The sequence below is a fragment of the Rhopilema esculentum genome, chromosome 4 (genome assembly GCF_057945365.1).
Source record: "Rhopilema esculentum isolate cy_ngs chromosome 4, ASM5794536v1, whole genome shotgun sequence".
Classification (NCBI taxonomy): domain Eukaryota; kingdom Metazoa; phylum Cnidaria; class Scyphozoa; order Rhizostomeae; family Rhizostomatidae; genus Rhopilema; species Rhopilema esculentum.
In genome coordinates this window covers 11,408,222-11,428,971 of record NC_142818.1, presented here as the reverse complement: position 1 = coordinate 11,428,971, position 20,750 = coordinate 11,408,222, and the positions used below count along the sequence as shown (strand labels likewise).

General features: G+C 36.1%; 1 protein-coding gene across 1 annotated transcript; it reads right to left on the bottom strand.

The window, feature by feature from the left end:
- Positions 1-17: 17 nt before the first annotated feature.
- LOC135690845 (uncharacterized) lies at positions 18-12,593 on the bottom strand. Its single transcript, XM_065208523.2, has 5 exons — positions 12,436-12,593; positions 8,941-9,095; positions 4,060-4,281; positions 3,244-3,717; positions 18-1,651 (listed from the first exon to the last, which is right to left on the bottom strand). The coding sequence occupies exons 2-5, from the start codon at positions 8,968-8,970 to the stop codon at positions 866-868; spliced, it is 1,512 nt and encodes a 503-aa protein (XP_065064595.2). The 5' UTR covers positions 8,971-9,095; positions 12,436-12,593; the 3' UTR covers positions 18-865.
- Between the last annotated feature and the right edge of the window lie 8,157 nt (positions 12,594-20,750).

Here is a 20,750-nt window from a genome sequence, read left to right as displayed (position 1 = left end):
CATCAAACAGCTCAATCACATATTTTAAACATTGGTATATTGTATATAGTACTTATACGTCATAACAGGCCCACAATGCAAGAAATACTATTTTTGACCATATCTTTTCGTCATTTGCTGGCTTAATCTATTAGAATACAATCCTTTCTCTGTGCAAACAGGTTATAGAATGTATAATGGGGAAGTGGGACTGTTATTTGTGAACGTAAGCAATTCCGTGTTATCAATAGAGCATTTTCTAACTATTTTGTGCAGACAGGCCACAGTAATCATCTTAGGCCTGTTTACATGGAGGTGGCTCTGCAGAATTAACCAAGCTAGCTCGCCCTGTTGGGATGATTCATTTATTGTCTACACTTGAAGCTTCAACCCCTGTCAATCGCGGCATTCTTTCTGTCTGTGTATACAACTGATACAAAGCAAAATATTGCATTCACATTGCACCGATACTCCTTTCCATTTCAAACAGATCTCGCCTAACCGAATCGCTCTGAATTCGTGTAAACGAAAGGCTAATACACAATACATTTTATTGTTTTGCTGGATCCTATTAAGACAAGCTAAGACAAATTACAATTCCGGGCAAAAACGTTGAGACAAAATGCAATTTTTGTGATTTTCTACTTTACCTTGCTCCTGTAAATTCTAATCTCCCCTTTCCTCCAAGCAATGTTGGATTTGTAGTTCTATCATTTTTGCTACAAAATCATGCATTCAACATTGAATTGGAGGAGGGGCAAGCTATTTTTCAAAAGAATGAGAAAACAAAGAGTTTTCTTGAAAATTCTTAACTATTTTTGTCCGGGATTGTAGCTCAGTAAGCCAGCTGGCCCACCTCCATGTAACACTTACAATGAACTAAAGATCACGTCTCCGCTTCATATTTCACTTTTCGTTCCTCTTCTGTTTTCGATGAGGTCACAGCGATAGGTGGCAGTTTATTTTCAGTTTTTTTTACATTTTTCTTTATCCTAGACATGTATCCTTTCAGCACTCTATCTTTCATCTCGATATCAGCCACTTTCGCTTCTAACTCCATTTTTTCTTGCTCTAAAAGATCTTCCAGCCTTCTCAATTTGCTTTGCTCCTCTTCTTCATACTTAAGCTCCGTTTCAATCTTGAATAGTTCATTGCGAGCCGAGGTGAGAAGTTCTTGAATTCTACCAGCCTCGCATTCAGCTGATATCAACTCTAGCCTCAAGCTGTCGACTGTGTTCGAAGATGGAAGATCACGCAAACACGAGTATCTCGTGGTTGATTCCTGAGTAGAATTATTTGATACAGTGGATGCCCAACGATCTTTTCTTGTATCTTCCGTACTTATCAATGTCCGAGTACTTATAAACCTTTTATTCAGATTCCTAGAAATACATCGTTTTAATTCTTTTGCCTTAAATTTATAATAAGCCAGACCCGTACATAAGTCGTTGATGCGTTCCTCGATTTTTGTTTTGCTCAGCGCTGTTTCATCGACCTTTTCATTTATTCCCCTGACTTTCTCGCGTGTTTCTTGCAAACTTTCGGAAATGGTTTTCTGTTGCAAATTGTACTTGTTCATATGCTCTTCAACAACCTCATTTTCTGTAGAGAGCTCAGAAAGTTTTTTCTCCCAACGTGTTTGAATGTCAAAGTGTTGTATTGGTCGCCATACCTGTGTGTAGAATAAAACGTAAGCAGTTTAGATCAGTAAAATGTATAAAGTACATTGATTCCGTGTAAAATATATCCAAGGATGATGAAAAGATGAGATTAAGGAAAACAAGCTGAAAAATCGTATTAATTTTTTGATGAGTGCTAAAATAGATGATAATAACACGATAATTTATTTCTGACAAGAGCTATGCAAAACACCAGAGAAAATAAACTTTGGTTACTTTTTGTATACATTGATAAAGGAAGAAACGAAGAGACGGTGAAAGATTATGATTGTAAATTTTTTATGATATAACTGAATTTGGGCGTCAGTTACAAGTGCATCATGGTTAAAAGGAGTACAACCTGAAATCAACATTATCTTCAATTCAATGGCGTTTTACAAGGCTCTTGCTTAGGTCCTCCACTCTTCCTAATCTATCGTAACTATCTGTCATTTTCCTTGGAAAACTGCAAAGAATCGATGTATACCGATGATGCTGGCATATCCTGTTCTTCTATAAACATTAACTATCTTATTGAAACGGCTCACAGTGTATTCAAATGCTTCTGGGAAAACCAGTGTCGTTGAACGTAATCAAGACTGGGCAATGGTCATCAAAACTAGATCGAATCGTAGCAAGATGGGCAATAAAGGAATCCCACTGTGGAGCTTATGGACTTGGGATGTACAAAATTTAGCCAATTCAAGCCAAGTGTCCTGCTCAAAAGGCTTCTTCAAATACATTTCTTTAATAAGATTTTCTTTCTTTAATAAAATGGGTCTTCATTTCGATAAATTATGTTGACAAAAATATCAAGAAGTGGCTACAATGCGGCAAGAGAAGGTTTGACTAAAGAGCTAAAATTACTTATTGCCAGAGAGTTAAAATTACAAAGTGTGATATTAGCCATTGTGTTAGGGCTTGCTTAAAGTTTTGTGCCTGATTATCTCTCAAACTGGTTAAGTAGAGTTTCTCTCGCAATGCTATAAGTCTAAGTAAGGTTTTAAATGATTTGATACTATCATTCTAAAGGCCGCGGTCAACAAGAGGGCCAGGGTACAACGTCACGTTCATGTAAAGCCAAAAAACGTTTTCGCGAAACCCCTTTGTGATAAATATTTACTTTGCCCTTGAAACACATTTCCCAACTTGCTTCAGGGTTAATGCTTGACAAAGAGAAGTAATAGACAGAAAGCGTTTGTATTTTGTGGAGCAAAATTCTGGATTGACCCTAGCTGCCATGTAAACCCACCCCCAACCCCCCCTTCTTAAGTGAAAATTATAAATGAATCATGGTTGTTATTAGAATGACAATCTATTGCATTATTAGCAGTTTTCAATTTTGCAAAGATCTTTAATTTCAATATACCACGAGAAAAATCTTCAAGTGCAAAAATGAAATAAATTACATTATCTCATTCTTTTGTGAAAAATTTGTTTGTTTTGATTCTTTTTCGATTGTTTGTTTTTTTTTGAAGTGGCATTGGTTGTGTTTTAGTGAACCTTCCTCCGGTCAGTAGCCGTGCGACCGTAATATTTTCCTGACTCTGCCAAAAATCTCCACGGTATATCAGTTAAGATTCCCAAAAGATTAAATTTTGATTACCTCAAATATATATGCTCGTTCCCTTGAGAACCCATCGCTTTCATTGGCATCAAGCAAAACTTTGACTGTATGCACGCATTCGGCTGCTTTCATGCATAAATCAGGGATAAGCCGGAGAACAAGATAGAAATCTCTGCACCCAGAATGGTACATTATTTCCATGAAGAACTGAATGCTTTCTTCTGTAAAGCAACTTTCGTTGATCATGGCACCAGTCTGCTGCAAGATGCTCCAGTTGTTCAGAGTTTTCCTCAGCGCTGCAATAGTTTTTCGGCTGCTCTTGTTTTTATAGTATACAGTGAGTGGAGAATAAATATTAAGCACGAATTTTGAGTAAAACCTTTGCATCTGCGCGTGTATTGTTATGTATCTTTTGAGGGTGTCAACGCAAAACTTCCAGTGGCTTTTGGAACCACTCTCAATTTGATGTATGTTTGGGTAAGTCTTTTCTGTCCATTCTAGCAATTCAAAAATCTAAAAAAATACAGTTCTTATTGATCAAAACAGTAATATTCTACCTCAAATTATAGGTAAAGATAAAAGGGATGGCATGTTTAGGAATAGCATAGTGTTTAATTTTCTGACTTTCTGCCAAAATCGGTTAAACCCAGTAAAAAAATCACACGAGGAAGTGTTAAACACACAAGTGAAAAGACACAACCCTGTTAAACACAATACCCATTGGCAAAATTGAGATCTTTCACTGTCTTTATATAACAGAGTTTAATGATTTTGTGTCAAAAGATATACTGGGGTTGAATAGTCTACCACTGAGGTAGGAATAGGATATCCCACCTCATTCGCTGAAAAACTGACCTGATCAACGGAAGCGACGTAAGCTTTTGGACTCAGTCCTCCAAATAACTTGTGATTCCAAGACCGCCATTCATTGGTTATTCTTTTCAGCGCCTTCACAACGTCTACCAACAAGCTATCCTTGTCTTTTAAGAACGCGCTCAGCTCCTCAGAGTAACGATTGCATTCAACACGAAGTGAGACGTGCCTTGCCATGCCACTGAGCATACGCAGTTCATGTTGCTAAAAATGAAATTTTCTGTAAATCAAAATTGATACACCTGGTTTGTTAGTCTCAGATTTTGAGAGAGTTATGCAAAATAGGATAGCATTGTGTCTGAACACAGTGGTAGTTTTGAGGGCTGAAAAAGATAAAATGCAGACCCCACCTGAGAAATACTCCCAAGTTCTATTTTTAGATTGTTATACTGGTTGCCAGACCCAAAAAGCTTTCATTCTGTGATGTTGCTGCAAATTTTGATACAAATGGAAATTCGTAGAGATCCCAAGCAGTGGTTTTTGTCCACTGTAATTTAGAGGTATTTGATTTCTGGACCAATTTGATTGACCCTCAATTTGTGTTCAAATCTAACTGACCAAAATACTGTTAGTTTGCCATTCGTGACCAATAGCAACATGTTCTGTTTTATCAGTGCTAAAACTAAGAAAATTGCATAGTAACCAATCTCCAATATTGTCAATCTCAAATTTTTTATCATTGCAGAGTTCGTCCATATCTTTATCTGAGCAGATGACAATGGCGTCATCTGCAAACATATCTGAGGCTCATTTTTTGAGGTGCTGCTCAAAACTATTGACATACCGGGTGAAGAACAAAGGCCTCAATCATGAGCCCTGAGGAACACCGCATTTAACAGTTTTTAGACTAGATATGTAGCAATTCACTTGACAATAATATTTTCTGTTCGCCAGGCAAATGTAGATAACCAAGGAGGTGTCCCTGTCATCCCATCGAAAAGGTCTCTCTGCTACCCCCATAATAAAATTAGCTTCAAGAAAAGATTTGCGTGACCAATGGCCTGGTTCCGCTTAACGTTTATGTAGCTTCTAAATAAAACTGAACGAAATCATCCTGTCTCGTTCTTCGTACTTGTTCCAGTGTCAAGTCAACGCTCAAAAATTGAACGATTCATTCCAAAATTGAAAATTGCCCATTAAGAACGATATTTTCAAATCGAACTGTTGTATAAATCGTTTTCTTTTGGGGAGATATTTCTACCCAATGAATAAATATTCCTTTAGAAACGTAAAGCCTTGGCCAAACTGGGCAACATTGTCGGGCAACATTCTCAAATTCCTAATGTTGCTCAAATGTTGTCCAGTTTGGCCACCGTGTCGGCCGACAAATTCATCAAGAAATTTGTTGCTCGAATGTTTGAACATGCTCAAACATTTTTCGGCAACATTTGTTGCTCAGCTCTATGTTGTCCAGTTTGGCCACATTGTCGGGCAACAATTCACTTTAATTTCCCATCTGAAAAACCAAATTGCACAGTGATGTATTGCAAAACAGTATACTCTACTCGATTCAAATAAAATGGCCTGTCAGAATTTAAGCTTTCAAGTTGATTGTACCGAGTGGGAAGAAAACCATGGAGTAGAAGAATAGTTTAGGAAGAATAAAAAGTCTCGTCTGAAACAAGTCCAAATGCAAGCTCTTTGAAAAAACAAATCGGCCAAATGCTACCAGCGTGCTCGACCATAGAGTGCTAAGCAACAAAGGTGTTGTGATGTCAAAACAGCTTCCAGTAGCTGCAGCTTGCTTTCTATCTGCCATTATTATCCAAATTTTGGCTCAAATCAAATATGGCGCGGAAAATCAGATATCAGATAATATTTGGCACGCTGTTTTGACAACATCATCAAAAGATGCTGCACGACAATGTTGCCCAGTTTGGCCACCATGTTTCGGCGACGAAAAAATTAACAAAATTTCGAGCAACTTTGTCGGGCAACAATGTTGCCCAGTTTGGCCAAGGCTTAATACAGCTATATGTCTATCATCATTGAATAAAATACCAAATTATATATCTTGTTATCTAACAAAAGAAAACAACGTATTGGGAAATAAAGTTTTAATTTCAGTAATATCTTGAGTAGATTTTTGCAGCTCGAAATCCTGGATCTGCAATATTTATTAGCATTAACTTGGGTGAACCAAGATTCATAAATCACATAGCGGAATCATTCGAAAAAGAAAATGGCTTCATGCATTATTCACAGAGCAAGAAACTAATGAGGACACATGCAATGCGTTTGACAATCCGGTTTATGAAGAACTGCGAGAGTTGTGGTCAGAAATTCGAACTCAGCGAAGCCGCTTTCAGTTTTTTGCGTGTTATAGTTTTTTCCGTCGCAGCTTGAAAACCAAGCTTTTTTCGTAACGTGACAAAATCTGTTTTTACGAACGCTTTTTTTATCAAGGTAAACAACTGAATAGCAGAATCAATTAATTATGTGTAAGACACTCGGTTTAGCAAAACGCAGAACTTTCGACATCAATTTTAATTCATCTTTTTGGCATAGGCCATCCACTTTTTACAAACACGCGGTCGCGTGAAAACGAGGCAAATAGATTACGTAATCCCTAAAAAGAGTTCCTTATTGGGAGGGGTTTGAAACAACTTAAATTTACCATCTAATAATATAAAATATATCATTGTTCTTACAATCCAACATATGGAACAAAGAAAAATTTCTTATGACCAAAGAAGTCTTTTGATATATATGATGTCAGACAAATTTATGGATCCAAGCGCATGCGATATTATGACCTGGGAACTAGAGACAAAAAAATTTGAGAAGGTACGCAACGCAATAACATTGCTTTGTCAAATCGGTAAAATGGCTCTAATTCTGCGAATAACTTTTAAAAATACAGTGAAATATCAATATGACATCTTAAACAAAATCTACTCCCTATAGAGAGGGAATGACCAATTTTTGGAGGGGATCACTTTTTTTTCAGTAAGACGTGAACGAGAACAATGAATTTCAGATTATGCAGATGATTTGTAATCTTGAAGTGTCCGCTATTCCAAACTTCAGTAAGACATGTCCGGTGGATGTTTTTGCTGTTACACAAATTTTCCTGTTGATCGTGACTTTAAGAGTTCTGTTGCGTATTTGTTAGAATAAGCTAGCTAGCTAGAATATGAAAACATAAGCATCAAAAGTGCCACGGGTGGCGCTAGAGAGTACCATTCAAGGTGTTGACGGTAATATTCGAAGTAATTGCCGATCAGAGATGTATCATCAAACTGCCGATAGAAAAATATAAAATGGGATGCATTTAGGTGATGTTCCTCAAATAGAATTTTTTTTCGCCCATCAATTTTTTGATGTCATTCTGACATCCTGTGAAGGTCAGTAAGGGTACAACGTCCATCAAGTACCGACGGTATTGGGAAAGTCAGAACAGATTTGCTGCCGACGTGGGTGCTAGCTAATATCTTGGGGGCTGAAACCCTGCATGCCCCTATGCCGCAAATCCTGCTCTATCCCGATTGCTAACAATCCTTCTTGTTAACAAACAAACTGACCTATAAGAAAGTACATTGAAAATCAACCCTAGAGACTTATCAATCACAAACTGCCACAGCCCTGATGGTTTTTGGAACAGCTAGTACCCTAGTACCTGTGAAGTCAAAAGATGCCTGAACTTCGAAGCATCGAAAAAAGTTTTTAAGGCTCAAAATCATCGAAAAGCAAACCAGACAATACGATATAATAGCCGTCCAATATCCATTTATAATGCCGGTTTTTGTTATCAGTTTTATTGAATCTTTGCTGTAAAAACTTCTAGCAGCCCCTATTATGCCAATTTTAAAGTACTGCTAAATTTTGATTGCCTCCAAGCCTGTCCCTACATTTGTGCTATTAATGGTGTACGACAGACAATATTAGTGTAACTAAGAAAATATTTATCATAAGGAAAAAATTATCATAAGGAAAAGTTTTTTTAGTTAAGTAGGTACCTGTGTTCTCCCTCCCAGTTTTTCTTAAGTTATCCTTAAAAATAATTCACCATTAATAAGCTTTTCTCATATTCAATTTTGTATTCACAATTTCCTTCAAAATAGACATAACAATATTTACCAATCTGACAAATTATTTAATCATGTAAAAATCCACTGTCTATACTTTCGCTGTAAATTGACAACTATAGAATCTCTTGATGTATATCTGAAGTAATTCTGCTTTATACGATTAAGAATTTTATTAAGCTTCGAGTAAATGCTATGGCAAACAATAAAACTATAAACGTTATTAAAAAACCCACAATAGGAAATTCCACTATAAAATGGGAGGATCCCCTTAGATACCTAAAGCAATACCATTTATCTAAAAAATTCTCATGAAAAAATATGAAGTTTAGAAAATACCAGATTTTGTTGAAAATCAGAAGGAATTTCAAAATTTCGTTTAAAACATTATGAAGAAATTGCGCCACGAAAATCTATCAATTAAAGGAACAGGTTGCTTTTGTGAAATGCAGCGATAATGAAAGCAGTAAATTCAAGTTTCAAGAAACACGTTGAAAAAGTAGCAAAATAAATCAGTTTGGAGTGTTTAAAGGGTTGGAAAGATAATATATTTTCAATATTTTAGAAAGTCTTTTCACCCATTGATACAATCCTGTTAGGGCGACAATTGTTCCAAAAAAAATCTTAAACAGGCGATTAAATATTTCATCGCATTAACTATAAAGTATAGAATAAAAGCATTTGATAACCAGAAAGCAACTCTTTGAATGATGTACTTGGTATTAAAAACAAAAAATGTGATAATAGAAATCGATGCACCCAGATACCAGTTAAAGAGGTAGGCTCTTTTGAATGAGCAATACGACAGATATACACAACAAGCAGGAAAGCTTACCTGAAGCTGTGAAGTGTTCAGCATAAACATCTCTATACACCACGGAATATCCTTTCCTTCCAACCAGTTTTACTTCTTCATCAATTTTTTTGAATCAGCAATTTTGGGTTTTGCAAGTAGCGCAGGTGCTGTACAATTTAATTGCAGTTATTTTTCTGAAAGTTGAGCGAATTCATAGACAAAATCAATACAATTGAAAACTTTTCCAAATGGAATGGTCTAAAAAGAATTGATGAAACGGCAACCATGTGTTTTGCCAACTTGCTTTGGTGAATTCAAAGACATCACATGACTTCCATTAACTTTCTTTTCGTGGCCGGGCTTCATTTAGAAACCACAAATTTTAAAATTTAATTAAGGAAAATTTTGCGAGAATGCTACATCCTATTCTCTTATGTAATGATATCCAAACATACAAAATACAAAATTTTTCCATCCTTATCAAAATTGATAAAAATTGTATCTTAATCGACTGATAAAAATTGTATTTATAAAAATATTCAGGTTCAGGGTCATGCAATTTGTAATCATAGGAATTTTGCAAAGCCTTAGCTAGCATTGATGTCTTATTTTTCAGCGGATATAGGAAATACGCAGGTACGAAATCTCCATTTCATACTTTTCGAAAAAAAACAGACAAGTAAAATGATAGCATAGGGCGTCAAATTTCGATTGGCTTCGAAAGGAATCGCCAAAGCGGGAGTCCCCATCGGTTTGAACCAATCAAATTGAGAGAAGTGAAAAGTTTCAGGATTTTGACCACCCCTTCTTTGAAAATGTTATCGCCAGATATGAGTATTTCCAGCTAAAGGAATCAAACGCAGCAAAGATATAGAATATATACAAACGAAAAAGAAATTGCAAGTGCACCTGATATCCTGAATTAGCCCGGCTTGTTACATCTTTTCAGATTTATGCAAAGAAACCTTATGGCTATTTCCTTAAACCCTTAATTAACTGCAAATAGAACAATTGCGAAAATCCTTGTTGATTAACTACTCTCTCGGGTATGATCTTTGATCAAGCAAAATCTTTTTATAAAAACTATGTACAGTATATGGCACTTAATGGTATGTTATTTGCAAAGCTGAGTTCAGGTGGGATCTATCCACGTTCTATTGGTGCTGCAGCGTTAAGACCAATCCTAAAATAGGCCCGGAAAATCTAAGAACCTCGAAAGTAAACTTGCTTTTAACAAGCTTGGAAAATCTGGGCTAGGAAAATCTAAGAACCTCGGGTTTTTGTTACAAACATACAACCATGCCTGGCGAGCAATATCGTTCCGCTCAAGCCCATCTGCCAGCTCCGTGAAAGTGGTACAGCCTCTTTATATTCCGTGAAAGTGGTACAGTATTTTGATACAGGAAATAACTAAAAAGCAGCTATAACAAAGCTATTCTCGAAATTTAATGCACGGAATATATGCATGGTGACTCTAGCAATCGAGATTCGTCTTTAGTCAATTAACAAGACTAAATTTTACAACTTACATTTATAAAATACCCTATCGGAGAAAAGCATAAACATTATCATAATCATAAACTTCATTACAGTATACCTTTTAGCATTTGGGGAAAAGGGACAAAACTTTTCAAAGCATCTAAATTTTCCCTGATCTTTTCCAGCCTCTTTAATTACACTTTGTACTTTTAATAGCTGTTGGTAAGGTTTAGAAGAAATCTGTGTCGTTAACATGAATTTCTATTTCAAGAAGCCGTCTATAAAAGATCGAGACCTAAGTCTGCAGAATACATACTTAATAAAAAATATGAATCGTCCCATAGTAAACATGCTGATGATAAAAATGAGATCTCTTTCCGACCGATTAGGTGATCTGCTTTATGTTTTCTTGTGTTTTCTGGTTTCTAAAAAGTAGCTCTTTAGCAGTTGGTTTAAATGCCTTTAAGAATCTTTTAATTACAAAATCACCAAAAATTTCAAAATCTGTGTGCCTTTTTTAGATTGATTTCGCATAACTCAATGCGTTTACAAGACTTGCGTTATATTTCCAGATCAAAAATAGACGCAACATACCTGCTACGCTCTTTCACTTTTATGAGGATATAGGTCACAAGAATTTTTCTGGCTCAGAATCATTCAAATTTTAGGAATAATTAAAGAGTATTGCTCAGCCTCAGCTCGCATATTTATGTCTCGTTTTTCAGCAGTTTCCTGTTTTGGAAGTTTAGAACATGGAATCGCAAAATTGACATAACTTTCTCATTTTTCAAAATTATGATTAAATGAAATTTAATCAGAGTTAATTTAACGAGGGGCTTTTGCATTGGCTGTTACTCTTGAGTTGATTATTGACTGTTATTCATATTTTTGGTCTCATGTGCCACGCTTTCTCGTGGTTCGCATTTGCGTTACTCGTTTATTGGTTTTGCGAATGAGAAGTAGTCTTGGCCTCCGGGGGTTTTGTTTAGTAATGCTAGGGCAACATTTATGGTTTCATTTTGCTTGGTGAAAGGCGACGAATAGAGTGTGCTGTTCCTTTTCCCGGCCCTCCCTCCCTCTTTTTTTCTCTTGATGCCTTTAATAAAATTGTTTGTACCTTTAGGCATTCCTTTATCCTGTTAGCATTTATTTGGATGCTATTTGGTAGGACTGGTGCATCGGCTGTTAGTGGGGAAAAAGAGTCTTTTCTTGTCCATTCCCTCCCCTTTATCAATTAAATTTGGGGGTTATTATGGAAAATTCTAAAGTAACCGCTACCTGTTTAAATCAGTGGTAGGTTTAGCGATTTGCGTCGATGCACCAACGGCCCAATTCGCTCTTGATGATGTGGGAACGTAGCCTCATGACTGATTTTCTGATGTCTAGGGCATGATTTCTGAGGGAGCTTTTTGCCCTTCATTTTGTTGGTATTTTATTCACGAGTAAAACAATTAAATACGTTTAAGTGCTATATTCCCATAAAGCCATATGAGATTTGAAAAAATTAGAATACACTAATTTTTTATAAGACATTGGCTACACAAAACGAGTACTGGACAGTCGTAAGGAATTAAGAAACTTCAGTTCTCGAAACCCAAAACTTAAGAAACTTTTAAATCGCTATAAAACTGGGAACTAAGAAATTTTGTAAAATCCAAGAACATGATTGCCCTGTTGGCCTAGAACTTAAGACACAAGAAATAAAAATATACCTTCCGCATCTTAATACAGCATCATAACGGAAGCGAATCTCTTGACATGATAAAAAAGTCACAAATATTTCATAACATCGTTCATGACATCATAATTAAGAAACACATAAGAAACAATGAGTATTGAAATGTCTAAAAACTGAAGTACCTAACATCGACCTTCGTTTTTTTATAAAAAAGATGAGTGTACATAAAGACTATATTCAGGCTCAAAGCTAAAATTTCTTAAGAATATTGAAGCTGGAGAAAATTTGATGTATAGGCTTATTAAAAAAAGATTGTTTAGCAGTTAATATATGTATAGATACATTAACATGGATTTAAACCCTTTATTTCTACTTACTTTTAAAACAAATGTTGAAAGCTGCAGAATATCTTCTAGAAAGAAAATCAGAGCACGTTAGTAGCCCTCAGGCTCGACCACGATTCTTCATAAAGCCTCTTTCTTTATTCAGGTTTTTCAACTGTAGCAGCAATTGATTACACGCAAATAGAACATCTGGTTCTTTGGTCTCGAGACACAGGTCAAACTCATCATTCGCAAAGAGGGGGCGGATTGTAATAGTTTTTTTAAGCTTGTTTTGGTTTTCGCAAAATCACAACATTGCACAGAAAAATAAATAATTCATGACTGAAAGAATAATCAATGAGTTGAAAATGAAACATTGATTAATTGGATTTTAAATATATAATCCTCTTTCCGGTGATTTGTGGTGCTGATGAGCTTCGACAAACATATTCTCCTTCTGATTTATTGACTAAATTATTTCTCAGGGAAGATCAGAAAACACCCAATTGATGGATGAAGCCTGAGCAAGGTGCTATGTTTTTTTAGAAGCCAGGAATATAGTGCCTGCATGCCTTTAACATGCTTCCCAAACGAAGCCATTTAGATGACTGTTCCTTATTTTTATTATTATTATTATTTTTTCAAATGCTAAATAACTACACCTTTCAATAATAGGATTCAAAAACTGTTTCTGTCAAATTAAAGGTAATGAAATTTGAAAATAGCACTTTAGTATGATATGATTTTGTTCTATTTTATTTGCAGCATTCGGTATCAAACATAGTTTATAAATACACTCTTTTTTTATAAGAAACCGGCTATAAGAAACGAGTACTGGACAGTCAGAAAAAAAAATAAAACTGAGAACAACGAAATTTTGTAAAATCCAAGAACAAGATTGCGCTGAAGGCCTAGAACTTAAGACACAAGGGATAAAAATACTTTCCACGTCTAAATACCGCGTCAGAACGGAAGCGAATCTCTTGACGTGAAAAAAGGTCACGAACATTTCATAACATCATTCATGACATCAAAATTAAGAAACTCTTAAGAAACAGTGAGTATTGAAATTTCCAGAACATTAAGAAACTGGAGTACTCAGCATCGACCTTTGTTTCTTATCAAAGATCGATATTGCATTGTGAAGCTATTACAATCCTTGAAACTTTTTTTGGAACACTTGGGCAAAGCTGAAGCTTTTTTTCAAACCCCCCCTCCCCCCCTCACCCCCCATTGCAATGTTGTTCAATTGAGCTGTTTTGATCCTAAAGGTGAACATTTCTTCACTGAAAGCTGTGTGAAGGTATTGAGAAAATAAATCAACATTGTACGGGGGAGGGGGTCCAAATTTTTGAAGCATCAGTGATATACTGGTAAGGTAGTTCTAGACTTGCTTTGTTTATTTGCATGCTGCAATGGGAAGGCGTTCCAGTTATTATTGGCAAGGATTGTAGCAAATCAACTTGCTTTAGCTATTTGAATTTCGGTTTGCTATAAAAAGTTAGCGGCGGTGCTGCCATTTTGTGGCGGGTGGTGCAATACTTTTGCTCACCAAGTGTACTACAACATTGAATTACTAAGATAAAGTATAACGATTCTACATGACGTCACAGCGTTACTACAAGGACATGAAGAAGACAGGAAGACACCACGTTTAAACACATTTAAGACTACCCAACAAAATTTTTTTATAGTTCTCGTGACACTGATGGCAATATGATTTCCATGCCTGGATTTCAAATGAAGTAAGAAATGAAGTGTCTCAAGTCTTCCTTTGTGCCTTCTTTGTTCCTTTGTGCCAGAAATCATGCCTTCCAATGAAAAAGTAGTTTGAATTTCTTTCTTAAAAATCATGCACGTGAGTAAGCCTCTTCTTTCACGTGACATTTCTACCATATTTCTTGACAATAAAAATTGAAACTCTGCTAACAATAACAGCTAAAAAAGTGTTTATTTATGATAATTAACGAGATCTGAAGAAGACCGCAGATCCAATAAACTAGGACAAATTAGATTTTTATAACTATGATGTGCACATCAAAATAAGAGTTTCCTTACTCAATCTACAGTTCTAATCATGTTGCCTAGAGGCTTCAAAAGTCAAGCTTACTTATAGGAAGGGACGTCAATCCCTTCAATTAGCTCAAGATACAAGACCAAAATATTAATCTATGATTTGATGGGTTGTGCATTTGATTTCAATCATACAATCATGAACACATTTGATTTGCGAGAAACACTTTGTCAGATACACACCAGGCAGGATGTATGTGTAGTCTAACCTTTTTGAGGCCACCCATTTTCAAAGTCAGAGCGTATAAAATTGTGATTCTTCTAATGCCCTCAGTCAGAAACCTTTTTTCAAGAGGCTTTCCTTGTCTTTTGCACTTTGCTAGCAGAGATGCCTCGCCCTTTAGAAACATGAAGTATCTTTGGGGTTAAATTTTTATGGATAAGAACTCAATCTTGATTTTCCAACACAAGAATACTAGCTAAAGCTTTTATAGCTTTTAATATTGGAATTCTGTAGAGGGCCTAAGCATTCCCAAAGTGCTTCTGGGCGTTCTAATTTTGCTCAGAACGTTTAGATTCCAAGATCTAAACTCTTATTTGTTATGTTATAATAATTCATTCAAAATTACGGCCTTAAAACTTTTTATACTAGTCACCTTCCAGTTGTTTCATTTCCAGGGTTGAATACGACATCAAGCAAAGTTATGGTGACTTAATTATTGAATTGTCTAACTAGATTTAGATTCCAAATTATATCATTACAATTCTCCCGAACGTGTGCAACAATGATCTACTTTTTTCACATGGTAAGAATTAATTAGATTCTGTCTCCCACGCCGAACCCTTACAAGGAGAAAGCTATTTTTTAACAAAATCATTTGATTATCTGAAATTTTGGCTTTGAAGTATTCAATATTTTCACTCCCCGCAGGCGGACATGGAAGATTTGCCTATTTGACCCAGATTGAAAAGCATTCTTAAATTTGACAAAGTTCTTATTTATTCACATTCCCAGCGCCAGTTTACGCACGCCAAGCACGATGACCCAGATTTAACAGCATATGCCCATTGTTGATTTAGCTATTCATCGTGGTATTAGGCCTTTGACTGGATTGCAACTGACTTTTGACTAGCAAGGCTTTAGACGTTGCTTAAAAACATGCTTTTTATTTCAGTATTAAAAAAGATCACCCTACGCTAGCCTGTTCTCATTTACTTAAGACAGCGGATGTACACCCGTCGTTTTCCCGTATACGATGTACACCCGTGTACACGATGTAAACCCGTAGAAAATTTCTATGAGAAAGCGAGCCTTAAAATTGAGAAATGACAAAAAAGTTGAAAAACAATAATACCGATCAGTGCCGTCGGAACAAAATTCATATTGGGGGGGGGGGGGCTGTCCATTGTTTTACACATTTTTCTATAAGAAAAACAGTTTGAAGTTGAATATTCCAATTTCTTAAGACATTTGGAAATTACAATACCCATTGTCTTTCAGCAATTTCTTAATTTAACCTTAAAGGTTCTTTGCATATTTGTTCCCGCTAGGCAATTTTTCAGCAGAAGCTTGTCTGAGAAGGTATTTGTCACTGCAAACAAGAAAACCCGTCAATGTTTCTTTCGTTTTCAAATGCTCGCGATATTTCCCTTAAAACACCCTTTCTTATTACATGCAACACATCAATCAAAATGGCTCCTATTTGCTGTATTATTTCGTTAACATGGACAGAAAGCTTTTATATATTCTAGTTAATAATCAAATGAAATTAAAACATTAGCAACTGTATACATTAAAGTATTTGACTATGCATAAACTTTCAGTTTATAATATTCGGATTTTTGCTGTTGTTTTTACCCGAATTAAGACTAGATGGATTACAGTGTACTTATGATGCTTAATCAAATATGGTAGAAAACTGAACAATTTAATGTTCTTTTTTATGAATTTGTAAGCAAAACTCACTTAAAACACATGTCGAGGTATGACCACAAACTGACGCATGGCATTTCAATGTTTGGTGCCCTGAATCTGGCCCATTTGTGGTGTTTGTTTTCGATTCCTCAATATCTTATTGATGAAAATGCAAAAATGTGAATTTCCACCAATTAAGCTTTTTTAATCATTCTTTGAATGAAAATTTTGAGGTTCAAGTTGACTTAAAATGGCCGTAGCAAAAATTTCTGCGGAGTCAAAAGCTCCTCCAGGAGAGCATAATATGATGTGAATACAATTACAAGCGCTATTTGGAAAACTTAAAGAAAAAATGTGCTTGCAGTCTTGACAGAAAACAACGAGGGTAATTTTCGGTCTTTTTTGTTGTGAAAGTCTGATTTCAGAGGCGTTGCAACCACGTCGGATTAAAGAATTCGAAATACTCTGACAAATGCTAATCCAGTATAAAATTCTTTATTTCTGAACTTAAATCCTAAAATTAAAACCTTCCTCACCACCATGCAATCATTAATAAAATATGGCACACATCAAGGGCCTGACGTGGGAAAACCTTTTCTGAAATATCACGACAGCGCTCACATTTAAGTTTCTTAAACCTAGTTTGTGCTGTAGGTAACCAAGGTGTAATGAAGCCGGCAAAATACTTCCATGCCAGTTCCATGCGTGTTAAGTCGATTCCACCAACAAATCGCCAACTTTTGGCATCAAACACTTTGTGCAAGAAAATTGTCCGATACCTCCACTATAAATATTATTTAGCATTTTTGAGGCATCTTTCTTGAGGTTTATGTTTAAAACAACTTTAAAAATAAGATGTGAAGTTTCAGCAAAAGTGAATCAATGAACTTCTACAGATTTTGTTATCCATCGCTGTTCTTTTACGACAAATACTCAACAATATTTGGTGGGAGAGGGAAAGGCTTGCAAAAACTTTGGATACAAGAGTGTATACAAGAGTACTTAAAAAACACCTGCATGCCTATTCAAGCCTTTCTCTAGATAAGCAATTTTAAATTACTTTTAGTATGAGTGCATTTCCAAAAGAATAGAACAACCAACTGGCTCATCATGCACCATGTTCCTTTGATGATCGCTGCTGTAATGTCATTCTGGTATAATCATTGTTACACGATTTTTTTAAGAATTTGTTTCATGAGAATATCAAAATCCGAATCGTCATATTTTTAAGAATATTGTAAAAATATTGCTCAGTCTCTGCGGGCATATTTGTATCTCATTTTTCAGCAGCTACATGTTTTTCCATGTTCATCACAGAGAGTAGCATCACCACGTGGTTATTCAATAAGCATGGTTTCATTCGAAGGCGGGGAATGTTCTCCTAAAAGGGGATTCTGAGTTTCACGCTTCAATAGAGAACTTATTAGAAATGGCTTTGTAAAACATTTCACAACGAACTACTTAAAGCTTTTTCTTCTTAAAGCTTTTTCTTCTGACAGTCCTCAGAGTATAAAACGTCAGAATTAGTGTCCGAAAGAACACGATGGAAACTACATACCCAGTTGTGAATAGGCCAATAAGGATAACGCAAGCACATGACCGGCATAATTGTCCAATCAGTACTGCGTGCCTAGAGAAGAATTACCACTGGAGTCCAAAAGAAAAAACGAACTCCTTCTATCTACACAAGAAATAACTTTTTGAGTATTCGAAATGAAATGAACTTGAGCAAAGTCGTAAAAACATGGACATGAAAATATCTTGGGGGCCCCTTTTGATCGGGGACTCTTTGTTATCGAACTGACGTGCCTTAAACTGCGTTACGTCACTGCTTGTTGGCTATCAAAAGGGAAATATGCTTTGGAACGTGCTAGAAAGGCCTCTTGTACAAACAGATGGAATAAAATCACAACTCGCTTGCACGTGGCCATTACTTCGCCCTAAAACACTATACTGACCAGATTGAATACGGATGCAAGACAAATGATTTTAGCCAGTGCGTGAAAAGAAAGCAATTGCAGGATCAAGCTTTCAATATTGCAAAAACTTTTATACAATCAAATGATTTCAAATCATTCTTTAGAATATAATGCAAAGAAAGTTAAAGGTACAAATGATTACTTCTCGGAACAAAGCATAACATCCTGATGTATATATATGTAATTTCAACACTTTTCCAGGTGCAGATATTCCGCCACCCCGCCTGCAGCTGCAGCCTCTTCACCCGCAAACTACCGCCTGAATTGGGTGTCAGCCTCAAAATGCATGTATTATTAAGTCAATGCAACATCGTTGGCGATACCTTAGAATGCGTCTTAGTTACATGCAGCACAAATATTCATGTTGTCCATCATGCAAACATAATATGCTTTCTACCTAGTCATGAAAACGTTTAGAGGACTTCACAAAAATTGTCTCTAGAAACAGTCGCTGCCACATTTAACTGAATAGGGACTCTTGAAGAACCCCAAATAATAGGGATCTTTGTAAATCATCAAATAACGCTATAAATGAGAGAAGGTCACACCTTTTACCATTTCTTTCAACTTAGCCTGAAATCAAGCTCGGATGGAGACCGGGAAAACTCTCCTCCGCCCCAAGAGCCTGATCTCAGGCTACGTTCAACTTTTTTTACTTCCATTGATCGGTTTAGACTATATGTACCTAATCGGTTCACAAAATTATAATTATCGAAAGGTTTCACAATGCTCGCACTCGTTTTTCTTTATTTGACTTTATCCTATCCTATTTCAACCTTGTCAAAGTGACTATTCATACAGGAATAACTTGTTTGAAATTTAATTTACTATTCAATTCTATATATTGTACTTCTTTATCATATCAATTATACCGACCTTTCTTTGATGATGAAATCAACACAGTATTGAGAAGGGTATTCCATCAAATAACCATATTTAGTCCACCTTTCAAAATTCAAACCGAACTGTTGCCATTGAATAAGCCGTAGAGACATTTTAGACAAAAATAACAGAGTAGCGATTAGAGGCAATTGACTTCTCTAGCTTAGAGCAATTATTGGTAAATTTTCAATTTTGTCAAACCTTTTAGTTTTACTATTGGCTTTGGTTCACCTAAGATTTCGGTTCGTGATATTTTGATAATGAAAGACTCTTTTTATAATGAATTTTTTAAACATTGTCCTGAATGTCGTGGTTTCGCGGAATTCCCAAATCACAACCGCTAAGTTACCAAGATACGGATTTGCTAGCCATTGCTTTCGAGATAAGCTTCGTGTGTGAGGGCAGAAGAGTTTGAAACTAGAAAAATTCGAGAGATGATAATAAGGTAATGAGTGATATGGGTCTCTCTCAATTACCGTAAATCCTCGAATAAGCCCCCGGGGGCTTATTTGCAAAATGAATTTTTGGGTGGGGGCTCATTCGAGTGGGTGGGCTTATTTCAAAGTTTAGTATTTTCCCCAAAGGTCGACGTAAAAACGACATTATTTTTTTAACAAATCTAACAAAGAACTAACAAATATTATAAATTTTTATCATCACAAAAGTCACTTTTTTTGCTTTTTGGCCTCCAGTCAAAGGAAGTAATACTGTGTAGCTATTGCCCTGTGGGGGCTCTCTTGAATAGCTAAGCGCCCATGTGGGCGTATTCGAGGGGGGGGGTGTAATTTGTTGCCACAAAGATGAATATGGGTATTAGCGCAGGCTTAACGTTTAGGGAGGGGTGGAAGGGGTGCTTAGTTCTATTTCTTACCAAATATTGTTACTTCATTCAGATAAAATTGGCTGAATGGGCCTTACAGTTGATAATTTTGCCTACGTGGAGGGGAGATGGGGCTACAGCCCCTATTTCTCTTACGCCTTTAAAGATGAATGCACTTTCGCTTTTTGAACTTAAACGTAGCTACGAATTACTAAAAGAATTGGCCAAAGCCAAATTCCGTTGAGTAATTCCGTAAGCCTAGCGGAAAAGGATGTTTATTTTTTGCATTTTTGTAAGTTTTTATTTGCTACCTAGCATCCAAATAAAGTTTTAGGGCACTGAGAAGCTATGATAGTCGAAATAGCTCGCGAATCCCTTTACTCTGGGTGAAAGTTTGGTCATGCCAGGGACTAGAATCCGAGAACCTTATATCTGCAGTCAGCGACCCAAACCACTAAGCTATCCATGGCCTTTTTGTCGACTTTTTATCTGATAAAAAGTTTCTACACATCTTCCTAATTGTTCGTTTCCAAAACCTTTGGAAGGAAATTTATTTGGAGCCTTGGGGGTAGGAGGGGAGGGGAGGGTACAGGGGACAAGAAAAGCAAATATCATGCTATTTTCAATTCAGTACTTGAAAAAACAAAACATAATGAGAATAATCTGCTCCCAGAATTGGCATTCGGCATACACAAAAGCAGGCTGGCGGGTTGAGCCAAATAATTTCATAGGTCATGAGGTTGTTTTCATTAGGAACAAA